The sequence below is a fragment of the Ambystoma mexicanum genome, chromosome 12, assembly GCF_040938575.1.
Source record: "Ambystoma mexicanum isolate Mex_15411 chromosome 12, UKY_AmexF1_1, whole genome shotgun sequence".
NCBI classification, from domain to species: domain Eukaryota; kingdom Metazoa; phylum Chordata; class Amphibia; order Caudata; family Ambystomatidae; genus Ambystoma; species Ambystoma mexicanum.
In genome coordinates this window covers 665919703-665944248 of record NC_090936.1, presented here as the reverse complement: position 1 = coordinate 665944248, position 24546 = coordinate 665919703, and the positions used below count along the sequence as shown (strand labels likewise).

The window sequence follows — 24546 nt, the reverse complement described above, 5'->3', positions numbered from 1 at the left end:
TACAAAATGTGCAATTTACTGTCCAAAAAACCCACCGAAATATGAAAAAAGCATTTGGTTTTACATATTAATGGTGGTACACTTTTCTTACGTTTGCAAGTGTGATGGTGTATTTTACAGCAGCTTGTATTGAGAATAGCTGGTACTATGGTGTATGCATAAAGAAATTCATTATATAGTCAGTAATGATGGAAACATGTTTGTCATGCTGTTACTGGCATTCACATGCGCTCATCCTCTTACTAAGGTGGGATTTTAGGCATTTTCTGAAAGGGGGAAACTAAGCTAAAATATTACTTTAGTTTTTAACCACTTAATTAATGCAACATTTGTCCTACCTTTAATGGCTGTCTGCCACGCTGAGTTGCCATTGCTTCAGTTTCTCAAAGTTGCAACACGTGGAATGCACAGGTCTCAGAAATAGCACATACATATTGCATGGAGAAAAATGCAACAGAAATAGTTTACTAAGTTTATTATGTTGAGTGCTTTATTATCAACCAACAACCATAACATCAAAACATACTTCACATTTCTCACTGTTCTACACAAAATCCTAACATACATAAGGCCACTGAAACAAAGAATTCAAGGTAACCCACAAAATAACTGCAAATAGCTTGTTTGTAACAGAACATTCACTGGTCAATCATTTTGAAAGTTTGTACACAAATTGTGCACGTCTATTTTTCAGAGAGGCAAATTTATCAATAGTCAGTTTATTGAACTCAGGGATCTCTTGAATTAGTTGTTTTTCCATGGACAGCATGGCCAAAGCATTCAGACGATCCTCAGTCATTGTGTTTCTCAAGAATGTTTTAATTCGCTTCAGGGTGGAGAAACAGCGCTCAGACTCAGCTGTTGTCATGGGTGTAGTAATCAGAATTTTTAATAACTGCATTGTCTCACTAAATGCTTCTTCGAGATTGTTTTCAACAAACACTTTTAATAAAGAAATTGCCCCACTTGAACTACAGAATTCTGGTCTCTCATAAACAATTGAAAGCTCAGTGCGCAGTATTTCCTTGTTTAACATGGGGTACGCTTGGACAGTTGCATTCAGTGCATCATTGGGAAAAGACTGTCCATGTGTTTGAAATAGGTCACTCTGCAACAATTTGGCCCCCTCCAAATGGTTAGTAAATGCAAAGCGTTCTTGGGCTTGTGTAACTATATTGTCACATACTTCTTTAGCCAAACGATTCAAAGTGTTCATATTTACATTGCGACCTGAAAAAGTTGCCTCTGATGGAAGTTTAGCTTCCAGATTGTCAGTGCTTTCACGTACTCTGCCAAAGCACTTGATAAAAGTTGCAGTAGCTTTCTGTTCATACACAGAGTCAATGTCTCACTTCTGAAGCTGGTTATATAGAATGTCGACATGGGGCATTATGTCATTGAACAAAAAAAGGAAGAAAAGGAACTCTTTCTCTTTCAGAGTTCGAATGAATCACTGGGCCTCATGCACAGTAACCCCCTCAAAATCAGTCCGTCTTTCAATAATGGTCTCAAAGCATGTACGGAGTGCTTCGCTGTGCTGATATATGGCTTCCACTACCCGAATATGGTAGCTCCAGCGAGTGCGAGATGGTTTTGGAAGTCTTTGATCTGATACCTCATCTAGAACTGCGGTTCTTTTTGGAGAACGAGAAAAAAATGTACAGAAGCCAGAGATATCACAAAAGAAAACTCGAGCTTCTGAGATTTTTGAAACAGCCTGTTCAATGATGAGGTTGAGCTGGTGTGCATAACAATGTACATAATGTGCATTTGGATACACTTCAGCTACTTTCTTTTGGACTCCACCAGACACCCCCCTCATTACACTCGCACCATCATATGTTTGCGCAATTACTTTTTTTTTGTGGCAATCTTCAGGGAATACTTTGTCCAATTTTTCCATTATGGCAGTAGCAATGGTCTGCGCACTAGAGTCTTTCAGATGAGAGAATCCATAAAACCTTTTAACAATTCTGTATCGTTCATCAATGTAGTGATAGACTAGCACAGACTGAGTCTTAGTGGAAACATCAGTTGTATCGTCTGCCTGAATAGCCACATAATCTGTGCATTTTAACTGCTCTACAATGATCTCTCTGGTGACCATGAGCATGCAGTCCAGCAGTTCATTCTGAATTGTTTTTGAAGTGCCCTTGAATACTGTTGCATTTTTTAAGTGTAGTTCCATTGCACTGTCTATGCTGGATACAAAATCCACCAGGCCTCTAAATACACCAGGATTTAGAGAGTCTTCAGTTTCATCATGGCCACGTAAAGCCAATTCAAATGCACCACAAAAACACACACAGTCTATTAACTTTGACAAGATGTATCGGTTTTTATCCACATCCTCATTATGTCTCATCACGCTCCGGCGATAGGCATCATCCAACTGTGTTGCAATATTTACACTTCCCAACATGCGCAGCTGTAATATATTCTCAATATGAGATTTGCACGATTCATGTCTCTTGCTTTTTTCTGACAAATGCTTTAAGTCAGTGACTCCGGTTTTTGTCGTTTCACCTCCAAACAGCAGGCAAGGGAAGCAGAAAAAAGACTGCTTAGCAATGCTACCAGTGAGCCATGTCTTCTTTTCATACCACACCATGGAAAATGAGCGTGTGTAAGCCTTTCCCCTATCTTTTGCGGACTGTTCAATTTTTACATCTGGCCGATCAGGTCCTAGTCTTTTCACCTCCAGTTTTTCATTGTGTGCGAGTCCGGAAAATGGTTTTGAGAGTAATTGGTCCACTGAATTCATTTTCGGCAACAGTGACACCTGTTAATAAGCAAAATGATTATGTACATGTATATGTAGATGGAATCATGTAGTCATTGTTGGGTATGCTCTTCAATAACACATTAGTATAATTAGTCGGTACTAGACACAGATAGCATCTGCAATTATACACAACTCTGCTGTACTTATCATCGACCAGTACAATTGAGTATAATTGCCGATGTTATCTATGCATGCGTTAACACATATGCCCATTAGCAAATGTGACACCAGCCACACAGTACGTATTGCAGCTTGTTTGGCAAATGAGTACTTATGGAAGAAATGAGGCAAGTTTGTTCTGTTAATACTGTTAAAAAAAAAAACTTTGTTTAGAATGTAGGGAGATTTTTCTGACTGCATGACACAACCCCAACCCCTCCCAAGCACTGTGGGAGCAACGGTGAAGATTAGAAAGAAGGTATTCTGATGTTTGAAAGACTGTGGGATTTTACAGCAGTAAAACAAATTACTGTATGCCATTCAACTGGAAGATACCAGGACATCATGAGGTAAGTGGGAACCACCACCCAATGCTATCCTTCGAAAAACTGTTTCCAACTGGACAGGTTTGCTTCCATTGAACCATAAGCAGGCCTTTTTGCACTATATGTATGACTTTCCATTTTCACATGCCACCCTCTCAGCTAGTCATAGATGCCATTCTGTATCTGTAGTCTGTACTGTTCATCACATTTTCCCCCACTTCATTGATCCCCACAAATATGGGCTTCTTTTAAAAGAAATGTGAACAAGATAGCTGTGTGCCTTCTTTACTACAGATGAACACAAGCCGAGTTGGAGTGCCCTGAGCACCAAACTCTACAAAAGACTCATGCTAGCTCACCTCGTTCTGGAGAATGGTCACTGCAATGAACTCCTTTGCAGGCTATGGGAAATCCAAATCTCGGAAGGTGCACTGTGGAGGTTGAAGTTTGATGTTTTTAGTTGCACAATTGCCCTGGACTGGTTAGATTTGTTCATTTAAGGTGTTGCTGATGGTCTGTAAAGAGAAAGCGAGAGACTGATCTGAGAAAGGGCAACAGAGGCTCAGAGCAGTACTAAAATGGTTTTTCACACATGAAGGAGAATTAACTGCTTGTAACATTGAAGCTGCACCAGAATAATCATAAGTGCAATGTGTAAAGAAAGTACTAGCAACTCCCACCATGTTCCAGTCATCGGTTGTATAACGCTGCAATATATACATTTTTGTAATATTTTTGTTCTGGGGCTTTAAAAGTGCGCTTTGTGGAGCTCACATTACAAAATTAATTTGCTGCAGCCCTTCAGGCACCCGATTTATAAGCACTCTGCGTGTCCTTCGCTGAAGTCCTGTTAGCATTGGAAAAGCCACTGAGATCTTGTTCAAACACAAGCATTGATAAAGACAACATTTTGGCCTTGTGCATACGGTGTAAGCTTCTGCCAGGCACTGCTATTAGATCATGATGCCCAGGAACTTGCACCATGTTTCTGCTTCTACAACAACGGGTAGTTAATTCTGCTACAACTGTGCCTGGCAAGTGGCACTGTGCTTGGCAAGTACCTGGCAAGTGTAGCTGTGCTACAGCTGTGCCTGGCCGCAACAAGGGATGAAGGGGTGAAGGTAGACAGAATAAGCACAACACAAGGCAGTGAGCCGAGGTGAAAGGGGAAGGTGGGTAAACAGCAAGAAGAAGCAGCACAGGCTGACAGTTAAATACCAGGGGTGCAGATAAGCAAGAAGGAGAAACGGCAAGTCAGAGAACTGGTTGTAGATCAGAGAGAAGAGGAGCGAGGGGGTAACAAAGAACGTAGTAAAGCGCAGGGTTGGGAAAGACAGACAACATGGGGGTACATAACCTTGAGGTGCATAATTATTTACACAGGGAAATACCTCTCACCATGTACTGTTTCCAGATGATTCTTATGTTGTTTTAAAGATTGTCACGACTCACGAGAGATCATCTCAATGGAATTCCTACCCAACACTCTTGGTCTCACGTAGCCTGCTGGCTGGGCTGGCATCATAAGAACATGATCTGCGCCCAGCACACCACAGGAATGCACCCTGGCGAAACATTTGCTAAAAAGTGTTTCGTCCGTAAGCTGGGCGCAGTCACATTGACTAATGGCCCATCGGTAATGGATAAGATTAGATAACACATACCTCAATACAAAAGGACTATTATGCAACGCAACAGGCCACGGGTCATACAAAACATGCACGGAATATAGAAAGCACTGCATCAAAATGTGTTTAAATGATGACAGTGGCCCAATAGCAAGGGAGATTCATTCTGCGTGTAAATTCTGTCAGTCAGTCAACAGCCCTAGAAATCCAGAGCGCGCAGCGGTAATGAAGCTGAGCCCTGTGGGGAGTTTGGTATTCTCAGGGCCATGGCACGCCTAATGAACTCATTGAGATTAGAAAATGCATTTAATATTTTATCAGAATTAACCTGTGCCAGGAAAGGGGATTACAATTCATATCCGAAAATGTGGCGGCGTTACGGTTGAGGCAGCATATTACATGAATATTAAGTGCTCAGCTTTGCGCATATTGTCATGAAGCCAAACATTGCAAGGCAATTATATGTTAATATATACTGCTAGTGTTCTGCCAATAATTAAATCTGAGTAGGGCATCATGGATATTTTACTGGATGTAAATCTAATACACATTTTATTTTAACAGCTGAAATCATCTTGCATACACATGCTACACTATATTTCAAAACTTTGAAAGCAGAGCAGTGAAAGCAGTGTTTCAACAAAGATATTATTTGTTTTTGTCCAAATATGACATGAGATGATAGGTTATTATTGCCCCTTCCACCGTAGGCCTCTCTGCTGCTAAGAGTGCCCAATAGAAATGGGGGCTCTGTGACGTGTGCACAGCTGCCCACCTGGAATTGGACTGAGACTGGCAGCTCATGCACACAGGGGTACGCATGGACATGGGTAGAGGGAGGCACAGAATTGACTACCCCCTAGATAGCCTAAGAGCAAAATGAACCTCTTTGTAAAGAATGTATATATACACAACATAAGGACCATCAAATGGTTAAACCTGTTCACAATGAAGAAATTGTGCAGTGATTGTGTGTGCGCATGCGTCAACTGGCAATGCTGACCTCACGGTGTGTGGCACCAGAGCCCCTGGCACAGGCGATTCTGTGTTAGCCTTTGACTGCACATCCAGGGTTCATCCTGGGCACAGCTCAGGGAAGAGGTTTAGCAAAGAGCGGTGAAGGCACATGGTTTTCAGCCGAGACTGGCACTGGCTTCAGATGGCACACCCCAGTGGGATATATTTATTTATTTAATATATTGTTTATATGTACAGCGCCTGTACATAGAGACATGCTTCAAAGCGCTCAATGAAGAGGTGGGGGGACAGTAGGATACCAAAAGAGAAACTGCCAGGAAGGGTAGGCTGCAGGGAGAGCAGGCACAGAGCAGCGAAGCCTGCACATCCCTATTTAGATGTTCGTATGCCCATTCAGACACTGTGCCAGTAGACCAGGGTGGGTAAGGAATGTGCATGCTTCGTGCCTTCTCAGTGCTAGGGGTAGTGTAGTGCCTGGCTGCCTGCTGTGCCCCAGGGCCCGCTCTGCCCACTGTGGCCGTGTGAACGTGGCACTAGTGGGGTTCTCCATCTAGTGCTCTGGCATGGGTCTCCACACATGTGTTGGGCAGGCTACTACCCCTATGGTGGTGGTCCTACAAAACGGACTACATACTGGCCCGGCCGGGGCTGAAAGGCAGCCGCGGCCCTCAAGCACTCCCGCATCATGCTAATTGTGCCGTTTTATATTTTCGGCATTTTTCGACAAAAAATGCCGAAAATATAAAATGGCACAAGTCACCAGGGCTCTCCCTGGTGACTTGTGTTTGCCGTTTTGGCATTAAAAATGCCGAAAATATAAAACGGCACAAATGCGGGAGGGTCGCGGCCGCGGCTAGGTGGTGGTGAGTTTGGGCTCCCCTCTCCCTCTCACAGGGGAGTGCCCCACAAATATCCCGGCCCGTAGCGGTGCTCAGACAGCACTTTTGTGATGAGGATTGCATTTGGGCAACAAGTGTCCAAGTTGCTGTGCGCATGACTTCCTAACAGCAATACAGTTTTGTTTTGAAGAGCCCCCAGGGTGGCTCACTCGCCAGCGGAGGCCTTCATTTATTTTATTTTATTTTGGCTTAGTTTCTCCCCATGGGAGTTGGGGTTTACATGTAGGTACTAGTCTAGGAGGGCTTTTTTTAGAGAAGAAAAAAAAAATCACAGTGCTCTAGGGAATGGGTTTGTGCTGCTACTTGGGCAGCAGCAGCGCACGCCTGCCTGCCATCGCCCTGGGCCAGGGCACTGGCAGGCAGACGTGCACTGCTGCTGCCCAAGTAGCAGCACAATCCCTTCCTGGGCCTTGCAGCGTACCGGTCCGGCGTGGCCTGAGGCAAGGCCCATGGGCCACGGCACGGACCGGGGCTAACAATACAAAGTAGGCCCAGGCAGGCGGCCCCCTGGCTTGGTGGTAGCAGGCCGCCCGCTACCACCAAGGCAGGGGCCGCCTGGGCCTAGTACACAGTGCTATTTTCGGTGTTGGGATTGAATTTGTGCTGGTACTTGGGCAGCAGCCAGCAGCAGAAGCACAAGCCTGCCTGCCAGTGCCCTGGGCCATAGGCCCAACCCAGGGTACTGGCAGGCAGGCGTGCGCTGCTGCTGCCCAAGTACCAGCACAAATTCAATCCCTTAAGCCTTAACACCGAAAAGAGCACTGTCTGTGTAGGCCCAGGCAGGCGGCCCCCGGCTTGGTGGTAGCGGGCCGCCCGCTACCACCAAGCCGGGGGCCACCTGGGCCTACACAGTGCTCTTTTCGGTGTTAAGGCTTAAGGGATTGAATTTGTGCTGGTACTTGGACAGCAGTAGAACTGAAGCACAACAAGCCTGCCTGCCAGTGCCCTGGGCCGTAGGCCCAGGGCACTGGCAGGCAGGCGTGCGCTGCTGCTGCTGCCCAAGTAGCAGCAATCCCTTCATGGGCCTTGCGTACCGGTCCCGACGTGGTAGCCCAAGGCAAGGCCCATGGGCACCCACGGCCACGGCACGGACCGGGGTAAACAAAGTAGGCCCAGGCGGCCCCCGCCTTGGTGGTAGCGGGCGGCCCACTGTTGGGCCACCCGCTACCACCAAGGCGGGGGCCGCCTGGGCCTACTTTGTTTAGCCCCCCGGTCCGTGCCGTGGATGCCCAACTTGGGGCGAGCGTTGGTGGTAGCGGGCCCCGCTACCACCAAGGCTCGCCTTAAGTAAGTTGACGGCAGCACTGCAGTCATTCAGCTCGGCAGCACTGAACGACGTGTAGGCCTAGCCTAAGCCTACACGTTGTTCAGTGTTGAGTGACTGGGCCTACCTGCTGGGCCCCGTAGTGGAAAGTGGGCCACATAGTTTGGGCCCGGCGGGGGGACTCACTCCCGACTCCGAGTCTCAGAGTCCCCGGCCCGGGCCGAAACTAACAGAGAAGTTCTCTGTTAGTTTGGGCCCCGAGTCTCAGAATCCCCGGCCCGGGCCGAAACTAACAGAGAAGTTCTCTGTTAGTTTGGGCCCGGGCCGGGGACTCAGAGACTCGGAGTCGGGAGTGAAAAAACAAGTTACAACGAACGAACGCTGCGCAGTGCGCCCAAATTACTTACCGCGGGTCCGCGGCGTCGCTGCTGGGCTGGTGTGGCCTGGTGCTGCAGCAGCACTCCTCTCCGGTGTGCTGATGTTCGGCCGGCGTCGGGGGAATCCAGATTCGAAAAGAAAGGGTCGGGTGTGAAGGCAGCGCAGGCGCACGCACACACCCTGCGCCGCCAGTAGATACAGTATGACATTGGCTGTTTGCCAGCCAATGACATACTGTATCCATGGCAGGGGAGGCCGGGAGGGAGGGATTAATAATGTAAGTGCGCTGTTTGCGCACTGGCGGGGCCACCCCTGAAGCGCCCCGCCAGGCCTCTAATTAAAGGGGCTACGTAGAGTGCGTGGAGCTACGAGCTCCACGCACTCAACTATAAAAAAAAAATACTAAATTGGGACGCGCCCCGCTGTTGGGTCGGGCGGCTATACGGATTGTTTCCTTGCCACAGCGCCCCCGCGCTGTTGGCAAAGGAAATGCAGCAGCATCTGGCTAAAAGAGATTAAATCAGAGAAGTTCTCTGATTCAATCTCTTTTAGCTTCTCTCTCTTTTTCTGGGGGGCGGCGCCCGGCCGCCCTATTATAGCAGCCGCCACTGGAACACAGTGCCACTTCGGCTCTGTAAGTGAGCGTAGGTAGCACCTTTGACCTCTAGAACAGGAGCACCGGCCGCAAAGGGCATTGTCCATATTTCCTATGGATCGCCAGACCCTGCGCAGCCAGGGCCTCTGCCCTCAGTCTCAGAGCTGCCACATTAAACATGTTTCTTGGGCCTGTGTTCATATTAAACCCTAGATACTTGCATCACTCCACGCAGTCCACCGCCTCACTAGAAATGGGCCATTTACGTCTCGTAACTATATTGGCAGCAGCAGATTTAAAAACTATGATGTTCGATTTTCCAACGTTAATTTTCAAGTGGTTGTCCACTGCAAAGGACGGCAACGCTGTCAGAAGTCTTTGAAGTCCTAGAGGAGTTTGGTCTAAGAAGACCAAATCATCAGCATACACAGTAGGCACTGCGGAAGACTGCCATTCAAACGAGGAGGGAAACTTTGCGCTTTGGATAAAACAGACCACAAGTCACTGCTATACAGATTAAATAAAGCAGGGGCCAGGATGCACCCTGGCTTTAAGCATCTCCCTGGGGGAATCTTAGCTGATAGGTCTCCCTGTTTGTTCAACGTTATTCTGCAAGATGTTTCTGAGTACATTTCCCTAATAATTGCAAGCAGGTATGTCAGACATTTCTACCTGGTTAATTTATGCCACAATCGCTGCTGGTCTACACTGTCGAATGCCGGCTGGAAATCGGTGAACGACCATGTAGATTCTTTTGCCACTACCCAAAGTGCCACTACCTGGCCTTGAAGACATTTAGAATAAGCAGTTTAATGAAGTTCCTATCTCATTTACAAATTCTGCTTGATGCTTGTCTAACACTTCCTGATTTCTAGACCATTAACCTAGTTTCTTGAGAACTATAGAGGCGAATATTTTGCCTGGTGCATCCAAAAGTGTGATAGGTCTATAATTCATAGGGTTTGATCTATCAACCTTTTTAAAGATTGGGATCAAAATTCCCTCTTTCCAGGAGAGTGGAAGCATTCGAAGTTTCAAAATCTGGATTAAGATTGTAAATGGAACTTAGACTCATGCATCTATATGGTCCTTTAATATCATGTTAGACAGCCCATCTAATCCAGGGGCTCTGGAGTTGCTGCTTTTACTGATCAGGCATCTAATTGTATTCCTTCTCTACCTCTAATGACCATATAGCCTTGTGTGTATTTACAGCATGGCAGTGGGCGTAGATGGCTGAGAAGTGTTCAATCCATTTCTCTTCAGCCACCAGGTTTTCCAGGGCCAATTGATTAACATTAAATTGAGTTTTAATCAGTTTCCAGACTTGTACTGGAGAGGAAATTGAATTTAACATTGCTGCTGCATCATTCTGCCTCATCTGTATTTTGTGTTCCTGCGGCCAGTTCTGATATTTCAACTTCCTTCCATCATCCCTTGCTGTTTCTGTTCCTTTTAGAGCCCTGATGTCCAAGCGAAGCTGTCATTTTTTCATACCAATTTTTCAGTCAAGGGCATGCTTATGTCTATACAATGGTTTAAAAGCTCCTGTCTTTAGAACATCAAACTGGTTCAGGAAAGGGACACACGACTCTGGGTTTGATCTTGTTGACTCTCCTTTATACTCATATCTCTTAGTGAGCCAAGTATTAAGGTACTTCTTTCCAGATAAGGTGATTCCTCCCACTTCTCACCAAGGCGATAGGTGCATATTTACTTATGCTAATAGGCACCCTAGAGATCAGGTTTTATGGTCACTATGCAGGGAATAGATAACTTGCATGGAAGAGACCAAAGGGGCAATGTTAGCTGACATATACACATAATCAATAATTGATTGTTGCTGTTCCCTGCACTAGGTTGAATTTGCAGGGGCATCTCCCTTGATATTACCGTTCAAACAAGTGAATCCCCACTCCCCCATAAAGGCTGCCCAGCGCTTCCCTCTAGCTCAGCATCCTGCTCGGCCTTACATTTGAGTCAAAAATTGAACATCCAGCTCAGTGCATGTGATGTATGTTCAAATCCCCACAAAGAATTATACCTTTGATCATATTATCAGACCAGTATTCATCAAGGATTGTAGCAACTGCATCCATAAAGGCACTCACAGAAATTGCAGCCACGTTCCATAGTAGCAACACATACATTCCAAACCCGGATACCTGTTCTTGTCACACTTCAACTTGACTACTTGAATAAACATATTTGGTGTAAGCCATTCCTGTAATTTCCCAGGTTATTACAAACTATTTTCATCAACCCTGAGGCAGTGCGCTCCTTTGTGCCTCTCTGCGCCTGGTTCAACAGAATAGAAAAGCTGTCGATGACAGGTGGAATTGTTAACCATGTCTCTTGGAGACAGAGAATATCATTCTGGTCGAACAAGGGTCCTCCTGCTGGAAACAAATGCACAAAACCTCTGGTGTTCCAGGACCTCATTTCGATCTCTGTTTAACAGGATTTTGGGATAGCTTGTAATCATTTACAGGCCCCGGAGAGAATACTCTATCTTGATCGTCACTGTCTACAAATTCCACATGGTTAATATCTCTCAAGGCAATTGATCTCAACTGCAGAATAATGTCAGAATGGTCCAGCACCCTTCCTCTATTCAATATTATCTGGTTGCTGCACACCGGGAGCTGTTCTAAGAGGATACCCATTGGTGCCTCTGGTACAAGTTTCTTAGTAAAGGATTCTTTCAAGGAGCTAGGGCTAGGGCTCCCAGTTGGCAGCAGGAGCTGCCCAAGTTTAAACCTCCTTTGTTCCAGTGTCAAGAATTCAGCACTTTCTTTCACAGAGCCTCTATTGCCTAGTCCCACCAGAGGCTTTAACTCAGAATCTCTGACTTTCGGATCAGCCTCATGGCCAGCGGTGCCATCCATAGCTTGTCTAGCTGTAATCAAAGCACGGTAAAGAGGAGAGAGCAGAGAATACACCAACAGATCCATCAACTCTGCAGTTTCATTATTTCTTCTATCTCTGCTACCGGCTGTACAATTCTCTTTTTCTGCTTCCTTATTTTAGCTGGGGGTTTGGACTGATGGGTATCTCCTCCGTCCACACTGGGGGAGTTATGTAAAGATCTTAAGAATTTTCTAGAGCCCATATTTCTGGCCTTTTGCCAACCAATTAGATTTTTAGTTTTATATTCGTTTGCTTGCCTTGTTTGGGCCTAGGTGTTGTTCTGTTCCCATCACTGAAGATGGGGTAATTATCTTCTACTGGTAACTGGCCGTGCTTAGGTTATCTTCAATAACCATTATAAGAGGACTTGGGGCCTGATCCTGAATCCCGCATTGCGGACTGCACTGCCCCCCAGGTTCCTATTGAGAATTCAAAGTGTGTTCCCTTATACTAGGTGTCAGGCACTGCATTGGGTCTGAGAATGATGGCATGGCACACTTGGATCAATCACTGGTACATGTTGTAACTGCCACTCTTCATTCTCCCGTTGTAGCGCTAGCCTGGTTGGCTATTTAGAAGCCATCTAGAAGCCTTCCATCCATGCAACCTTTTCTGCCAAGTCAATAAAGCAATATAGTCATGTATTTTGCCATCTATCGATTCATACAGTTTATCAGCCAGTGCAGTGCAAAATGAAGGGTATTAGACGATGTGGCAGGATCAATGGTACCCCCCACATGGGTCTCGCACCCTCGAGTCTGTCTAGGCACTTGATATGAAAAGACAGAGGCACTCTAGGAGGAGGTTGAGGATAGTGTTGGGGAGTCATGAAGAAACGGCGAATATGCAATTCCATAAGCATTAGTTGCTATTCTCAGCTCTGTTTGAGCCCCCCCCAGTATCTCCTGCTTTCCTCTCTGTTGCTACAGATACAAGGATTGCCCCCACAACTACTAGCTCCACAAATTCTCATTAATGATTTACTGCTGCAAAAACTGTGCAGGCCTCATTAAATCTTTGAATGATAATGCATCCTGGCAAGGGATTGGGTCAATTGATTCAGTCTCTACACACAAATCCCGGGCTGCGATAATGGGGTTAGTTTCATCAATCATTTCAGTATCCAGGTTTAGAATTCCGGCTAGTATAGCAGTGTCTGGAATATCATTTCCCAATATCAAACCCAATTCTAGCCCCGCTAGAGAGGGCTGATTAGATTATTGAAAGTTGGTTGTTATTTCTGTCATTGCCAACTTTCGTACACAGGTGGTGCAGCATGCTGGTGATAAGAACTTGGTCTGTAGATCATATTTAGTCTCCCATCCTGCTTTTATCTCAGTCGGTGGGGGATTAGTCACAACCTCTTTCGGACCCTCTGAGGGCTCATCCGCCATCTGCTCTATCCTTGTATCACACAGACTGTTGCCGAATGCTGTGGCAAATTGTTAATAATTAAATACCGATTGAGGATTACTTCTAAGTGCATACACATGTGCCATACCAGGCGCAACAGTTACAGTTAGCTGAATAGCTTTCACAATCAGTATTACGAAACAAAGGCAGGGCAAACCACTGAAACAGTGTGGAAGAGCGTCTTACCCGACCACTCGCGTCAGGGGGAGTACAGTGTAACACAGCTGCCAAGAAAACCTCAGTCCTCACTTTCTTGTTCCACAGATCCGCATCTCACGGCAGACTACCAGTGACTGCCAACACTTTGCCAACACCTTCGCGCTGGTCTTGGAGTTAAGTAGCTCTATCTCTGACGCTCCCCCTCTGGTGAACTAAAGGGATAGCTGCTCCAGACACAGTAAAGGCAGTCTGCCATCAGTACCAGTGACTGGCAAGGCTTTGCCAACGCTTTCTTGCCGGCGCTTCACGACGATCTTGGAGTTAAGTAGCGCCATCTCTGGTGCTCTACCTCTGGTGGATTAAAGGGATACCTGCTCCAGACACAGCAAACACAATCTGCCGTCAGTACCGATGACTGTCAACTCTTTTACAACCCTTTAGTTTTATTCTGCACAGCTAAACTAATTTGCTACACAACTAGATTATTAGTCACGAAACTAGATTGATTTTATACACAGATAGATTGAATGTTGCAGCTAGGTTAACTTCTTGTACAGCTATGCTAAAGTGTTGCACTCCTAGAATAAATAATGCTGTTTTATTTTATTCTGCACAGCTACACTCATTTTCTGTACAACTACAATAATTCATTACACCGCTGTTATAAGGGCACCGTATGCTAGGGCCCCGAGGCGCTTGCTCTGCCAATGATACGCAGGAGGCGGGTTGCAGGTGAACTTACTTTATTGATTAACAGGCAGCAACTGCAGCAACCCCGGACCCACCCCTCCCTTTCCCCCATATCATGTCCGGCGCTTTCTCGCGCGTTGCGGCCAACCCACATAACGATGTGGGCATGCCAACATCTCCCCCCTTTTTAACATGAGAGTTCATTCTCACAAGTTCTTACCCCATTTCTTCTATGAGGCGAAGTGGCTTCATGCGGCTCCTCTGGGGGCGCCTTGACCTGTCCGGAGTAGCCCTCTCGGACCGTAGCGGGGTAAAGTTTTCCTCTCTTTCTGACTTTTCCCCATCTCCATGGTATGACTCTTCGCGAGCTCTGTCAGCTTCGCGGTCTCGGTCTCCTTCCTTGCGGTCAGGTTGGTGAGGTACCACTCGTTTGAAATATGAGCTGTTTCTGGTCACCGACGAACAGACATCTCTCTGAGCTGTGACCATAGTGCCTTTGGTGTGTGTTACAATAAGGGGGGTGGGTGCGAAGGTGGCTTCCTCTTTCCTACTCTTGGGCTGTTTGAACCAGACTTCGTCGCCCGGTTGTATGATGTTTTCGCAGGCCGCCTCTTCCTGTCTGTGCTTTCCTTCGTGTTGGCCTTGCTCACTTCATCGTTGACTCGGGCTTCCTGCTCTAGTGCTGTGGGTTCCTTGTGTCGGGGGTCTTCTGGTAATCTTGTGGCAATTGGTCTTCTGAACAGTAAATCTGCAGGGCATATCCCTGTCGTGCTGTGTGGCGTGTGCCTGTATTCCCTGAGCAGTTGGTTGAGGGCTTGCTCAAACGACTTGTTTTGGATATGGGCAATGTGTAGGGTCCTCTTGATGCTTGCCATGAACCTCTCGACCATCCCATTTGCCTGGGGCCAGCGAGGGGTTATCTTGCGATGTTGGAAACCCGTGTATCTGGCAAAGCGTTGAAAGTCATGGCTGACGAATGTGGAACCGTTATCTGATTTAATGATTTTGGGGATGCCATATGCTGATAGCATCCTGTCGAGTGCTGGGATCACGCTTGAGGTTGCGCTGCTTTCAACAATCTGTGCATCTGGGAATCTAGAGTGTTCGTCCATGAGTACTACTACATGGGAGCCATCGCTCAGCGGTCCAAAGAGATCCACTGCAAGTTCTTCCCACACTTGTTTTGGGAGCGTTGAAGTCTGTAGTGGGTTTGGGTGTGGTGGTGGAGCCACTTGTGCACATGTGCTGCAGCTTCCCACGATGGCTTCTACCATGCGGTCCAGTTGTGGGAACCACACCTTCTGTCGAAGGAGACGCTTCATTGCTACCACTGCCCGGTGAGCCTTGTGAGCCAGGTCAACTATCCGTTCCCGGAAGGTTCGTGGGATGACCACCTTGCACCCCTTTAACAGTATGTGGTCTTCCACCACCGTTAGCTCATCCCGAACCTGGTCCAGCCACCTGACGTCCTCCTGCATCGCATCCGATTCAGTCCTGGCTTGTTGTCTCATGAGGCGTTTCCTGTCTGTCTGTAGGCAGTGTCTCACTACTCGAAAGGCTGGATCTGCTTCTGACTGAGCCGTCAGTTCTGTCCACTCCACGGGCAGTGGTTGGAGATGGTGGATTACATAGTTGATATATGCATCTGCGCTGGACTGCCGGGATGCGGTCGAGGCTGTGGGGTGACGGGACAAGTAATCCGCCGGGTTATCTTCCTTTCCAGGGCGGTGTTTTATCGTGAATTTGTAATCCTGGAGCCGCAGACCCCATCTGGCTATTCTTGGCGGCATTCTGGCCTTGGGATCACCGTAGATGGTGAGCAGTGCCTGGTGATCGGTGATTACGGTGAACTCCTTCCCGAACAGGAATAAATGAAAATACTCGCAAGCCCAAACTACTGCCAAACTTTCCTTTTCCGCCTGCGAATACGCCTGTTCCGTGGCGGTCAGGCTTCTGCTGGCGTATGCCACTATGTAGATGTTGCGTGGCTCTGTCGGGTCGAGTTGCGTTAATATTGCGCCGAGGCCTACTGGACTGGCATCCACTATTATCTCGGTGTCTCTTCGGGCATCAAAGTATGCCATGTCGTCCGCCTGGGAAATGGCATTTCGGATTGCCTCGAAGGCCACTTGGCAGTCTTTGGACCATATAAACGGGGCGTCTTTGCATGTGAGTAGGCGCAAGGGATTGCTCACTGTAGCATAGTTCTTCAAGTATCTGGAGCAGTAACTGGCCAGGCCCATGAACGAGCGCAGATCAGTCGTGTTCTCAGGAGGGGTGGCCGCATTGAGTGCAGCTACCTTTTCCGGATTCGGTCTCATCCCTTTGTCTGAGAAGATATGTCCAAAGAACCTCAGGGATCCTTTTGAGAATTCACACTTAGATTTGTTTAGCGTCAATTCCGCTTCTTCTAGCGCCTGACACACCCTGTGTAGTGCCATGTCATGCTCCTCTTGCGTCTTGCCATACACCAGGACATCATCAGAATAATTCAAACAGTTCGGGACATACCTGATCACCCTTCGAATCTCCTCCTGAAAAATGTCAGCAGCAGATGAGATGCCGAAACTCAAACGTTTATATTGGAATAGGCCAAGGTGTGTCACGAATGTGGTGATGTAACGGGATTCTGGTGCTATTTCGATTTGATGATATCCTTTCGTTAGATCTAGCTTCAATAAGATCCTTGCACCATGCAACAGGTGAATCATGTCGGTGATTCTGGGTGCTTGATGCTGCTCTCTCTCGATGGCCATGTTGGCTCTGTGCATGTCGACGCACAGCCGTATAGACCCGTCTAGTGACTTCTTAGGCACGGGGACAATGGGTGATACCCAGGGTGTGGGGCCCGATACAGGTTCAATGACGTTCATCTTGATGAGTTTCTCGAGCTCCTGCTCCACCTGTCTTTGGATATTGACAGGAATGCCTCCATAATGTTGAGCTACGGGCTGAATGGCTGGGTTTATGTGTAGGTGCACCTTGCGATTTTTGAGTTTGCCGAGACCAGCAAATAGTTTTGGGAAGGTTGATTCAATTGCCTCCGGTCTGGCAAAGAATTTATGTGCCATCATCTGGTATAAAATGTGCACGAGACCCATGTCCACGGCGGTTCTGAAACTTAGAATACAGCCGCTGTTGGCCTCCGTTTTTAGAATGTGCAACGGTATTTTCGCTGCATGTTCCTTGTGGGTGCACCATGCCGTGATTGTACCTTTGCACGCTAGAGGCGTCGTGGCGCCGTAGGGATATATGTCCACGACTGCCTTCTTGACTTTCGGTGGGGGTGTGAGCGACTCATAAGCTTGCTCACTGATGATGTTGACTGTTGCTCCAGGATCTATCAAAAACTTTAGCGGGGTGTTGTTGACATGTAGTGTGAGTATGGGGCTGTGTTGGGTCGCGGTGGTGTTGCTGTTTAGAGCCCATTCTAGCCCTTTTTCCTTTGGTCTTCACCTGATGATGGCGTGTCACTGCTGGTGGGGGAGCGCATTTCAATGTATCGCACAAATCGCCTTCTTTGTGAACGTCTGGTCTCGTCCGATGGCCGTCTGTCTTCTCGGGTGTAGCGGTCTTTCCAGTCTCTGTCCTCTCTTCTCGTGCTTTGATGGTCGATCTCGCCTCTGGGTCTCTGTGGGCTTTGACGGCTGTATCAGCGCCTTTCCTGCATGCAAGGTTTTCCTGGGGTGTGTGCGGGGGCATTTTTGCACATGGCCCTACAGTGGTCCATGCCACCACAGGCGGCGCACTGCTGTCCTAGCGCTGGGCATTCCCCTGCGTGAGGGTATTCATATCCACATTTGTAGCACGTGGCTTCTGGGCGTTTGCCTCCTTGGATGGGGGTGGCCTGCAATTTGTTGACTGTGTCCGGACTTTCAGTGTGCTGTTATATGGAGACCTTACCCAGGTTGTCGAGTTGGGAGTCGACTGCCGCCTCCATGCGAGCTAGTGCCAGGATTTCCTCCAAGGACCTCTGTTTCTGCAACAGCTGCTTCCGGAACGGTTGTGAGAGGCAGCCGGCGATCACCTGGGATCTGAGAGCTTCTTCATTGGAATATCTGTGGAACTCGCAGTGTTTCAGCTTGACACGGAGACGCATGACAAAGTTGTCAATGGATTCCCCTTTCTCCTGTCTGGTCGTGTGGAAGATATGCCGTTCGTAATCCACATTTGTGTGGGGCGCAAAATATTCAGATAGTTTGGCGTGGAGTTCGCCGTACCTCACTGTCTCTACGTTAAGCAGCTCATCTGCAATGTCTCTCACTGCTGATCCCACTGCCATTAAAAGCATGTTTTTTAGTCTTGCGTCGTCCGTTAGACCTATGGCACCTGCGTAGAACTTGAAGTCTCAAAGCCATATAGCCCAGCGAGGTCCTAGGTTCGAGGTGTCCCTTATTTCAAATGGATTTGGCATGGGCATGACTTGTGACGCAGCACCTTCATTATTATTGGGCTGATTGTGTCCTCGAGAGGCGTCCACCCCTCTCGATGATGGTGCGGCAGTTCCAGCTCATCCAGTATGACGCTGTGGCGGCATCCTGGTCCGACATTTTAGCCTGTCCGTGAGGGGCTGCGGATGTGTCTTTAGTCTGGTGTAGCCTCCTTACCCCTCTTGATTTGCTGGCTCTGTGGGCCCTTGGTGCTCCCAGGCACGTGATGTGGGGTTCCCAGCAGTCTTTCTGGCAGCTGGCAGTGCTGGGGATCTCCCTGCCGAACTCGTGTCACTGGGGCATCCGTCCCCGCTGTCGGGCCTCGCCTGTGCCACCGCCGCGTGCGTGTGCACGTTTGTGATTTTCAGAGAGATTTTTGATGGCGTAGCCTGCCACTGCTATGCGGGAGGCTGCGCGTGTGGCTCTTGATGGACGCGACGGCTCCTGCGTGTGCACGACGGCAGGCCTCGCCGCGGCACGAGTGGGTGTCACGAGCCCTCATCGCCATTGTTATAAGGGCACCGTATGCTAGGGCCCCGAGGCGCTCGCTCTGCCAATGATACGCGGGAGCCGGGTTGCAGGTGAACTTACTTTATTGATTAACAGGCGGCAACTGCCGCAACCCCGGACCCGCCCCTCCCTTTCCCCCACGTCATGTCTGGCGCTTTCTCGCGCCTTGGCCGCAACGGCGGCCAACCCACATAACAATGTGGGCATGCCAACAACCGCCATATTTTTTTATACACAACTTTATTGATTGTTGCAGCTAGATTAATTTATTCTGCACAGCTAGATTAATTGTTGCAGTTAGATTTAATTTGTGACCTCCATTCTGACAAGGTCTCACTTCAGCCTGTGTTAACCAGGGTATGGAACAAAATATCAATTTCTACCTCCTATATCCTCTCCACCTTATAAACGCCACAGCATTTACGCCAGCATGGCATTTTTATGCTGGTCGTAAATGCTGTGGATTCCTATAGAATCTGCCTGCTTTTTACACCATCAAAAAGCAAGCAGATGCCACATTGTAATTGCTGCCTGCCACTGCGTAAATGACAGGCGGTGTTTACTCAATTTGCACTGAAGAGTGGACAAAGGAAGCATAGTAGTGATTTTACCTGCTTGTTTCACCTGCCTTTTTCACTTTGTGGTGCACATGGCAACAATTGCACGGAAGGGACTTGTTTGCACAGGTGGTCCCCTCAGTGCAATTTATAGGGTCTTTGAAACTAAGCCCATGATTTACTCTCTGAAATGAAACCTCCAATGCTTTTGTCATGAAACACGTGGAATTCTCACCCGCACGCAGGACTCAGGATACTTTCGGTCTGCAAGCCTCAACACAAGAGCAAAGATATTTCACTTTTTCTCTCTCCCTCCCCACTAACAAAATCCACCCACTCTCTTTAAGATCTGCCAGCACGAGACCATGCAAATGGCAGTGATGCGCAGTGTAACATGAATAACATCACATAACTCCCCACATCTATGGGACTCGCGGTGTTAACCTGGTGCACTAGTTGCAGAATGTATGAATGATGCATCCCCTACATATACTTGAGGAGAACTTGAGGAGAAACTTGAGGAGAACCACCTCCGGTTCCGGAAGCACCTCAAAACCTCCCTCTTGGCTTCTGCTTTCTCTCCTCCTCTCCCCTGCTGAACTCCTGGCTGAAACTTCACTGGTAACCTGGTCACCCTCTGATTTCGGGCCCAGGTCCCCTCCTTGCCAGTTGCACCCCTGCACTGCCTCCCTGGCATCCCCCGCACTTGGGGACTGTTTTCTGTATCCCTACAGCCCCCTACCAGCACTTGACACTTGATGTCTGCACTTACCCTTGCACTTGCCACCAGCTGGCAGCATTTTTACTTATTGCTTTTATTTATTCTATTTATTTTTACTGTCGTTCCCATGTACTGCACTGCCACCTCCCCCCGCACTTTTTCCCTGTCCCCCGCCCCCTGCTCTTTTTCCCTGTCCCCCTCCCCCTGCTCTTTTTCATTTTCCCCCTCCCCCTGCTCTTTTTCCCTGTCCCCCTCCCCCTGCTCTTTTTCCCTGTCCCCCTCCCCCTGCTCTTTTTCCCTTTCCCCCTCCCCCTGCCCTTTTTCCTTTTCCCCCTCCCCTGCTCTTTTTCCTTTTCCCCCTCCCCCTGCACTTCCACGATCTCAATGTCACCTGGCCTAGTAAGATCGTAGTCTCTCTCCTGCCTCTCTTCCCCCTCCCTTGCTTCATTGCGCCTTGAAAACGTGTGTATAGGCGCGTTATAAATGCCATATCATATATCATATCGTATCATATCATGCATATGGGAGCATGGTGAATAATTAAAGTAATTGATTGAGTGAACTAGACGGAGCAAGAGAAGAGAGCCACAGACAACGGGAAAGGCAACACTTAAAACATCAGAAATGAAGCCAAAAAAAAAAAGAAATGCAGAAAAGAGTTTTCAGGAAAGCATCAAAGAGAAAGAAAAGCCACAGCCGAAGAGTCAGGGATTATATATGTATGCCATGACAATGCATGCATTCCAAGAAAAAAATGTAAGTGTGTGGTGGGATTCTACCTGTCTCCTCTTGAAAGCTGTGGCAGCAGATGTTCACATACAAAGGCCGCGCTATGCAGCGGGTACTTAGGGGAAGCCTTGAAAGCACCGGCTTGAGGTAAACCATGCATTACTGGAAACGTTCACGGTAATCCTGGATAAACAGAACGTCTCTCTTCTAAAATGGCGTCTGTTGCCGAAAACATGAACACGCCTCCATCAGAAAGTTTACCAGGGTGCATCTTATCTTAAAGCCTTCTTTTGTGCCTGGTGGAAGATAAAAAACGTTTTGTCTCAAGGGCGACAGATAAAACTGCACAATGTTCTCATTATTTTTAAGCGGAGAATATGTTTAAAACACTCTACTTTTTTAATGTACAAGGTCACTGCATAAATGGCTTCGGTGACGGCCAGGAATGTGAAGACTAAAGAAAGCTTTGTGGAAACAAAAGAATCCGGCTTATCTAGTGTTTCTTAATGCTTGGAAAATTGGTTTCTGCCTCAGTAACTTGTGTAAGAGGCACAGCCTCCAACAAATCTTAATTGTTAATCCCAATTTAGCTTCTGCCAAAAGGAAAGGCAGAACATCAAAATTTGAATACAGATAAAGATCTACTGTAAAAATAAGGTTGCAAGTTAATGCTTCTGTCGTCATATACGTAGGTTTCTTATATAGCACTTAACACTTCTACATAGGCCGCTTCAAAGCGCTATAGGGTAAAATGTGAAAGAGAAGAGGGGAAATACACATGGAATAAGGGGGGAAGAGTTGCAGCAATGTTGGAAGATAAATCAGTGGTGGGTGACAGTGAACAGAATTACGGTTTGACAGTAGATGACAGCTTAGTTAGGGAGCCCAATGAGACAGACTAGGGCAGAGATATCCCAGGTTCTTCTTGTTCCATGAGGGATACAATACCTATAGCTAGGGGGCGCTAAATCGAGTGAGACTGAGGAAGGGATGAAGATGTTAAATTCAGCTAGCCATACTAGGTTTTCTGGAGATGGAGGATTTCAGTTTTGGGTCGCCCTACCCCAGGTTGTAAGGGAGAGGATGTAACACTCTTCTAGGCCAGCCCTGGTAGTCCTAGACTCAGGTTCCCAAGGCTTGACCCTATGGTGGTTGGAAGACGGAACTCTAGCAGCACCATTGGACAGATGGGTGTGCCCATAAAGGGCTGTGGGCGTGCTTGAGGCGATAAGGGATAGTTCAAGGATGTTGGGCGCAGATGCGAATAATTCTCCCTAGTTCGCCCCAGATTAGTCCCCAGCTGTGCAAGGGGAGGGTGCAAAAGGGGGACCGTTACTGAGCCTGCTACTGTCAAGCTTGGTTACTGATGGCCCTGCTTCCTGGTCACCCCGCTCCCACTCCTCCTCCTCACCTGATGCTTCGGGTTCCTGTCTTGCTCCGAACCTCTTCTGCCACAAGGCTTTTTTTTTGGTGTGCAGATAGGGTCGGCCGCGAGAGGAAGCCACCCTGACCCTTAGACAAGAGGTCTAGGAGGGGCACCCCTTCCGCGACAGACTGGTCCGGGGAAAAAGCCTCACGGCATAAAAAACCCCTTTGCCAATCAGCGGTTCTCACTTCAGATGGTGTATTTAAGGGGAGATCCAGTATGATGCGAGTGTATCCAAAATGAGAGCACACTGGTAGATTCCAACAATAATGCACAAGGCGGTGGGAAGGCAAGGAAAGGGTATGCTGGCAGAGCGAAGGTGAAGAGTGCATAGAGGAGGAGGCTGAGCGACGAGGGGGGCACTAGGACAGCGAAGGAAGAAAAAGCGGTAAGGAGGAAAGGAAGCAAAGTATGAGCAGAAGGGAAAACAGCGTGTCAACCCGAAAGCCTGAACGCGAAGGTTGCAACGAGTCGGCTTCCGGGTTGAATGCCAGGAAAAAGGCTTCCGACGGCGTAGCCTGAAAGGCTAGACTGTCACAATACGGTGCGTGGGAGCGTGGCGGCAAACTCAATGGCGGCCCATACGCCACCGGGGCCACAACCGCCAGCTCCCACGGTTTGTGACAGCTACTTGCGACTGGAAGTAAGGGATACACTGAATTGTGGTGTCTGGCTTTAACAGATAGACTATATCAAAATACATGCATGCATATAAGTCCTGACTGACCCTCATTTGGAGAGTTATAATAACATACAGCAGTCATATGGCACACAAACATGATTCTGTTGCTGTGGCCCGCCTCGGTAGTTCTGCAGCCCAAAGCCTTTGAATAGAATGTGAAAGGTAGTCCAGCATTGTAATGACAGTAGACCCTCATTGCAACTCGGAAAGGTTTAGAGGATGTTCACACATTGCACCATCTCATGATACTGCATGTGACAAATGTCATCTGGTAAGGGAGGAATAGCCTGAGTTTATTAGGTTTTTAATAATAAAAGAATGGGGGTGAGTCTGTTTTTAAAAGTGAGATCTGCTAATCGGAGCCCACTTTCATAATGCTCCCTGCCCAAAAGCATAGTATACACATGGACTTTGCAGTGACTGCCTACTGAAATCCCCAGCAGCTGTCCTGAAGTGATAGCAGGGCAGGTTGCCAGATGCGCACTGCTGAACACAGGTATTGGAAATTAAAGTTCCAACAAGCAGAAGTGTATTTTTAACCGACTGCACCTCTGGTTTAAAATATTAAATTATGCACCCCAGTAGCTTTGTGGCAGTTAACAATATCTAAATATAAGCCATGATTAAATATGACATGGTGGCTATGGAGATTACACCATTATACAGCCAGAAGCATTGGATGTCACCTTATTGTCAGCTTGGTGAGCAGTGACTCATTTATGACATGTCCTGTGTGTATAAGCCATCTGGCCAGGGTGAACCCACAACAACCAAGTTGGATTCAGCCCAAGAAGCTTCTATTTGATCCCCCTGAAGAAGGTCAACACCTTCGACCAGGGATCAGCAACCCTCCCTGGGGGGTCATCTGGGAATCAGTGCTCCAGAGACAGTCCTGTCATCATAGAGGCCGCCTCACACCGGGGTGGTGTTTACTGGAGTCCCTTTGATATAAGCCGAAGGAGAAAGGGAACATAGAGTAGTCCAGAGGAGATGTTGAGTCCATAGAGGGGTCTCACCCTTTTGAATCTAGCTAGTGCTTCCTAACTTCCTGTTCCCCCTCCACACTTCCTGGAGAAAAGGCACACAGGGCATGACATCATCAGGCAAAGTACATTTTACAGCAGCCTGGATTAGACTCTTAACAGTAGGCTTGCTTTGGACCAATCTTCTGTAGCATTTTGCCTATCCAATGGGAGAGGCACGCCCCTTTGTTTATTCATCTTTGGGCCATTTTTAAAGAAGGACTCATCTGGAACTCTGTTGGGTATACAGTACCTTTAATATAGAGTTGAAGACAAAGAGCTCCA

At 47.6% G+C, this 24546-nt stretch overlaps 1 protein-coding gene across 1 annotated transcript; it reads right to left on the bottom strand.

Annotated features, from left to right (window-relative positions):
• Positions 1-496: 496 nt before the first annotated feature.
• LOC138513979 (zinc finger MYM-type protein 1-like) lies at positions 497-21547 on the bottom strand. Its single transcript, XM_069629157.1, has 3 exons — positions 21182-21547; positions 3630-3785; positions 497-2782 (listed from the first exon to the last, which is right to left on the bottom strand). The coding sequence occupies exon 3, from the start codon at positions 2762-2764 to the stop codon at positions 1451-1453; it is 1314 nt and encodes a 437-aa protein (XP_069485258.1). The 5' UTR covers positions 2765-2782; positions 3630-3785; positions 21182-21547; the 3' UTR covers positions 497-1450.
• Between the last annotated feature and the right edge of the window lie 2999 nt (positions 21548-24546).

Coding starts and splice junctions, on each gene's coding strand:
- LOC138513979 (XM_069629157.1), bottom strand. CDS start 2,764: ATGAATTCAGTGGACCAATTACTCTCAAAACCATTTTCCGGACTCGCA.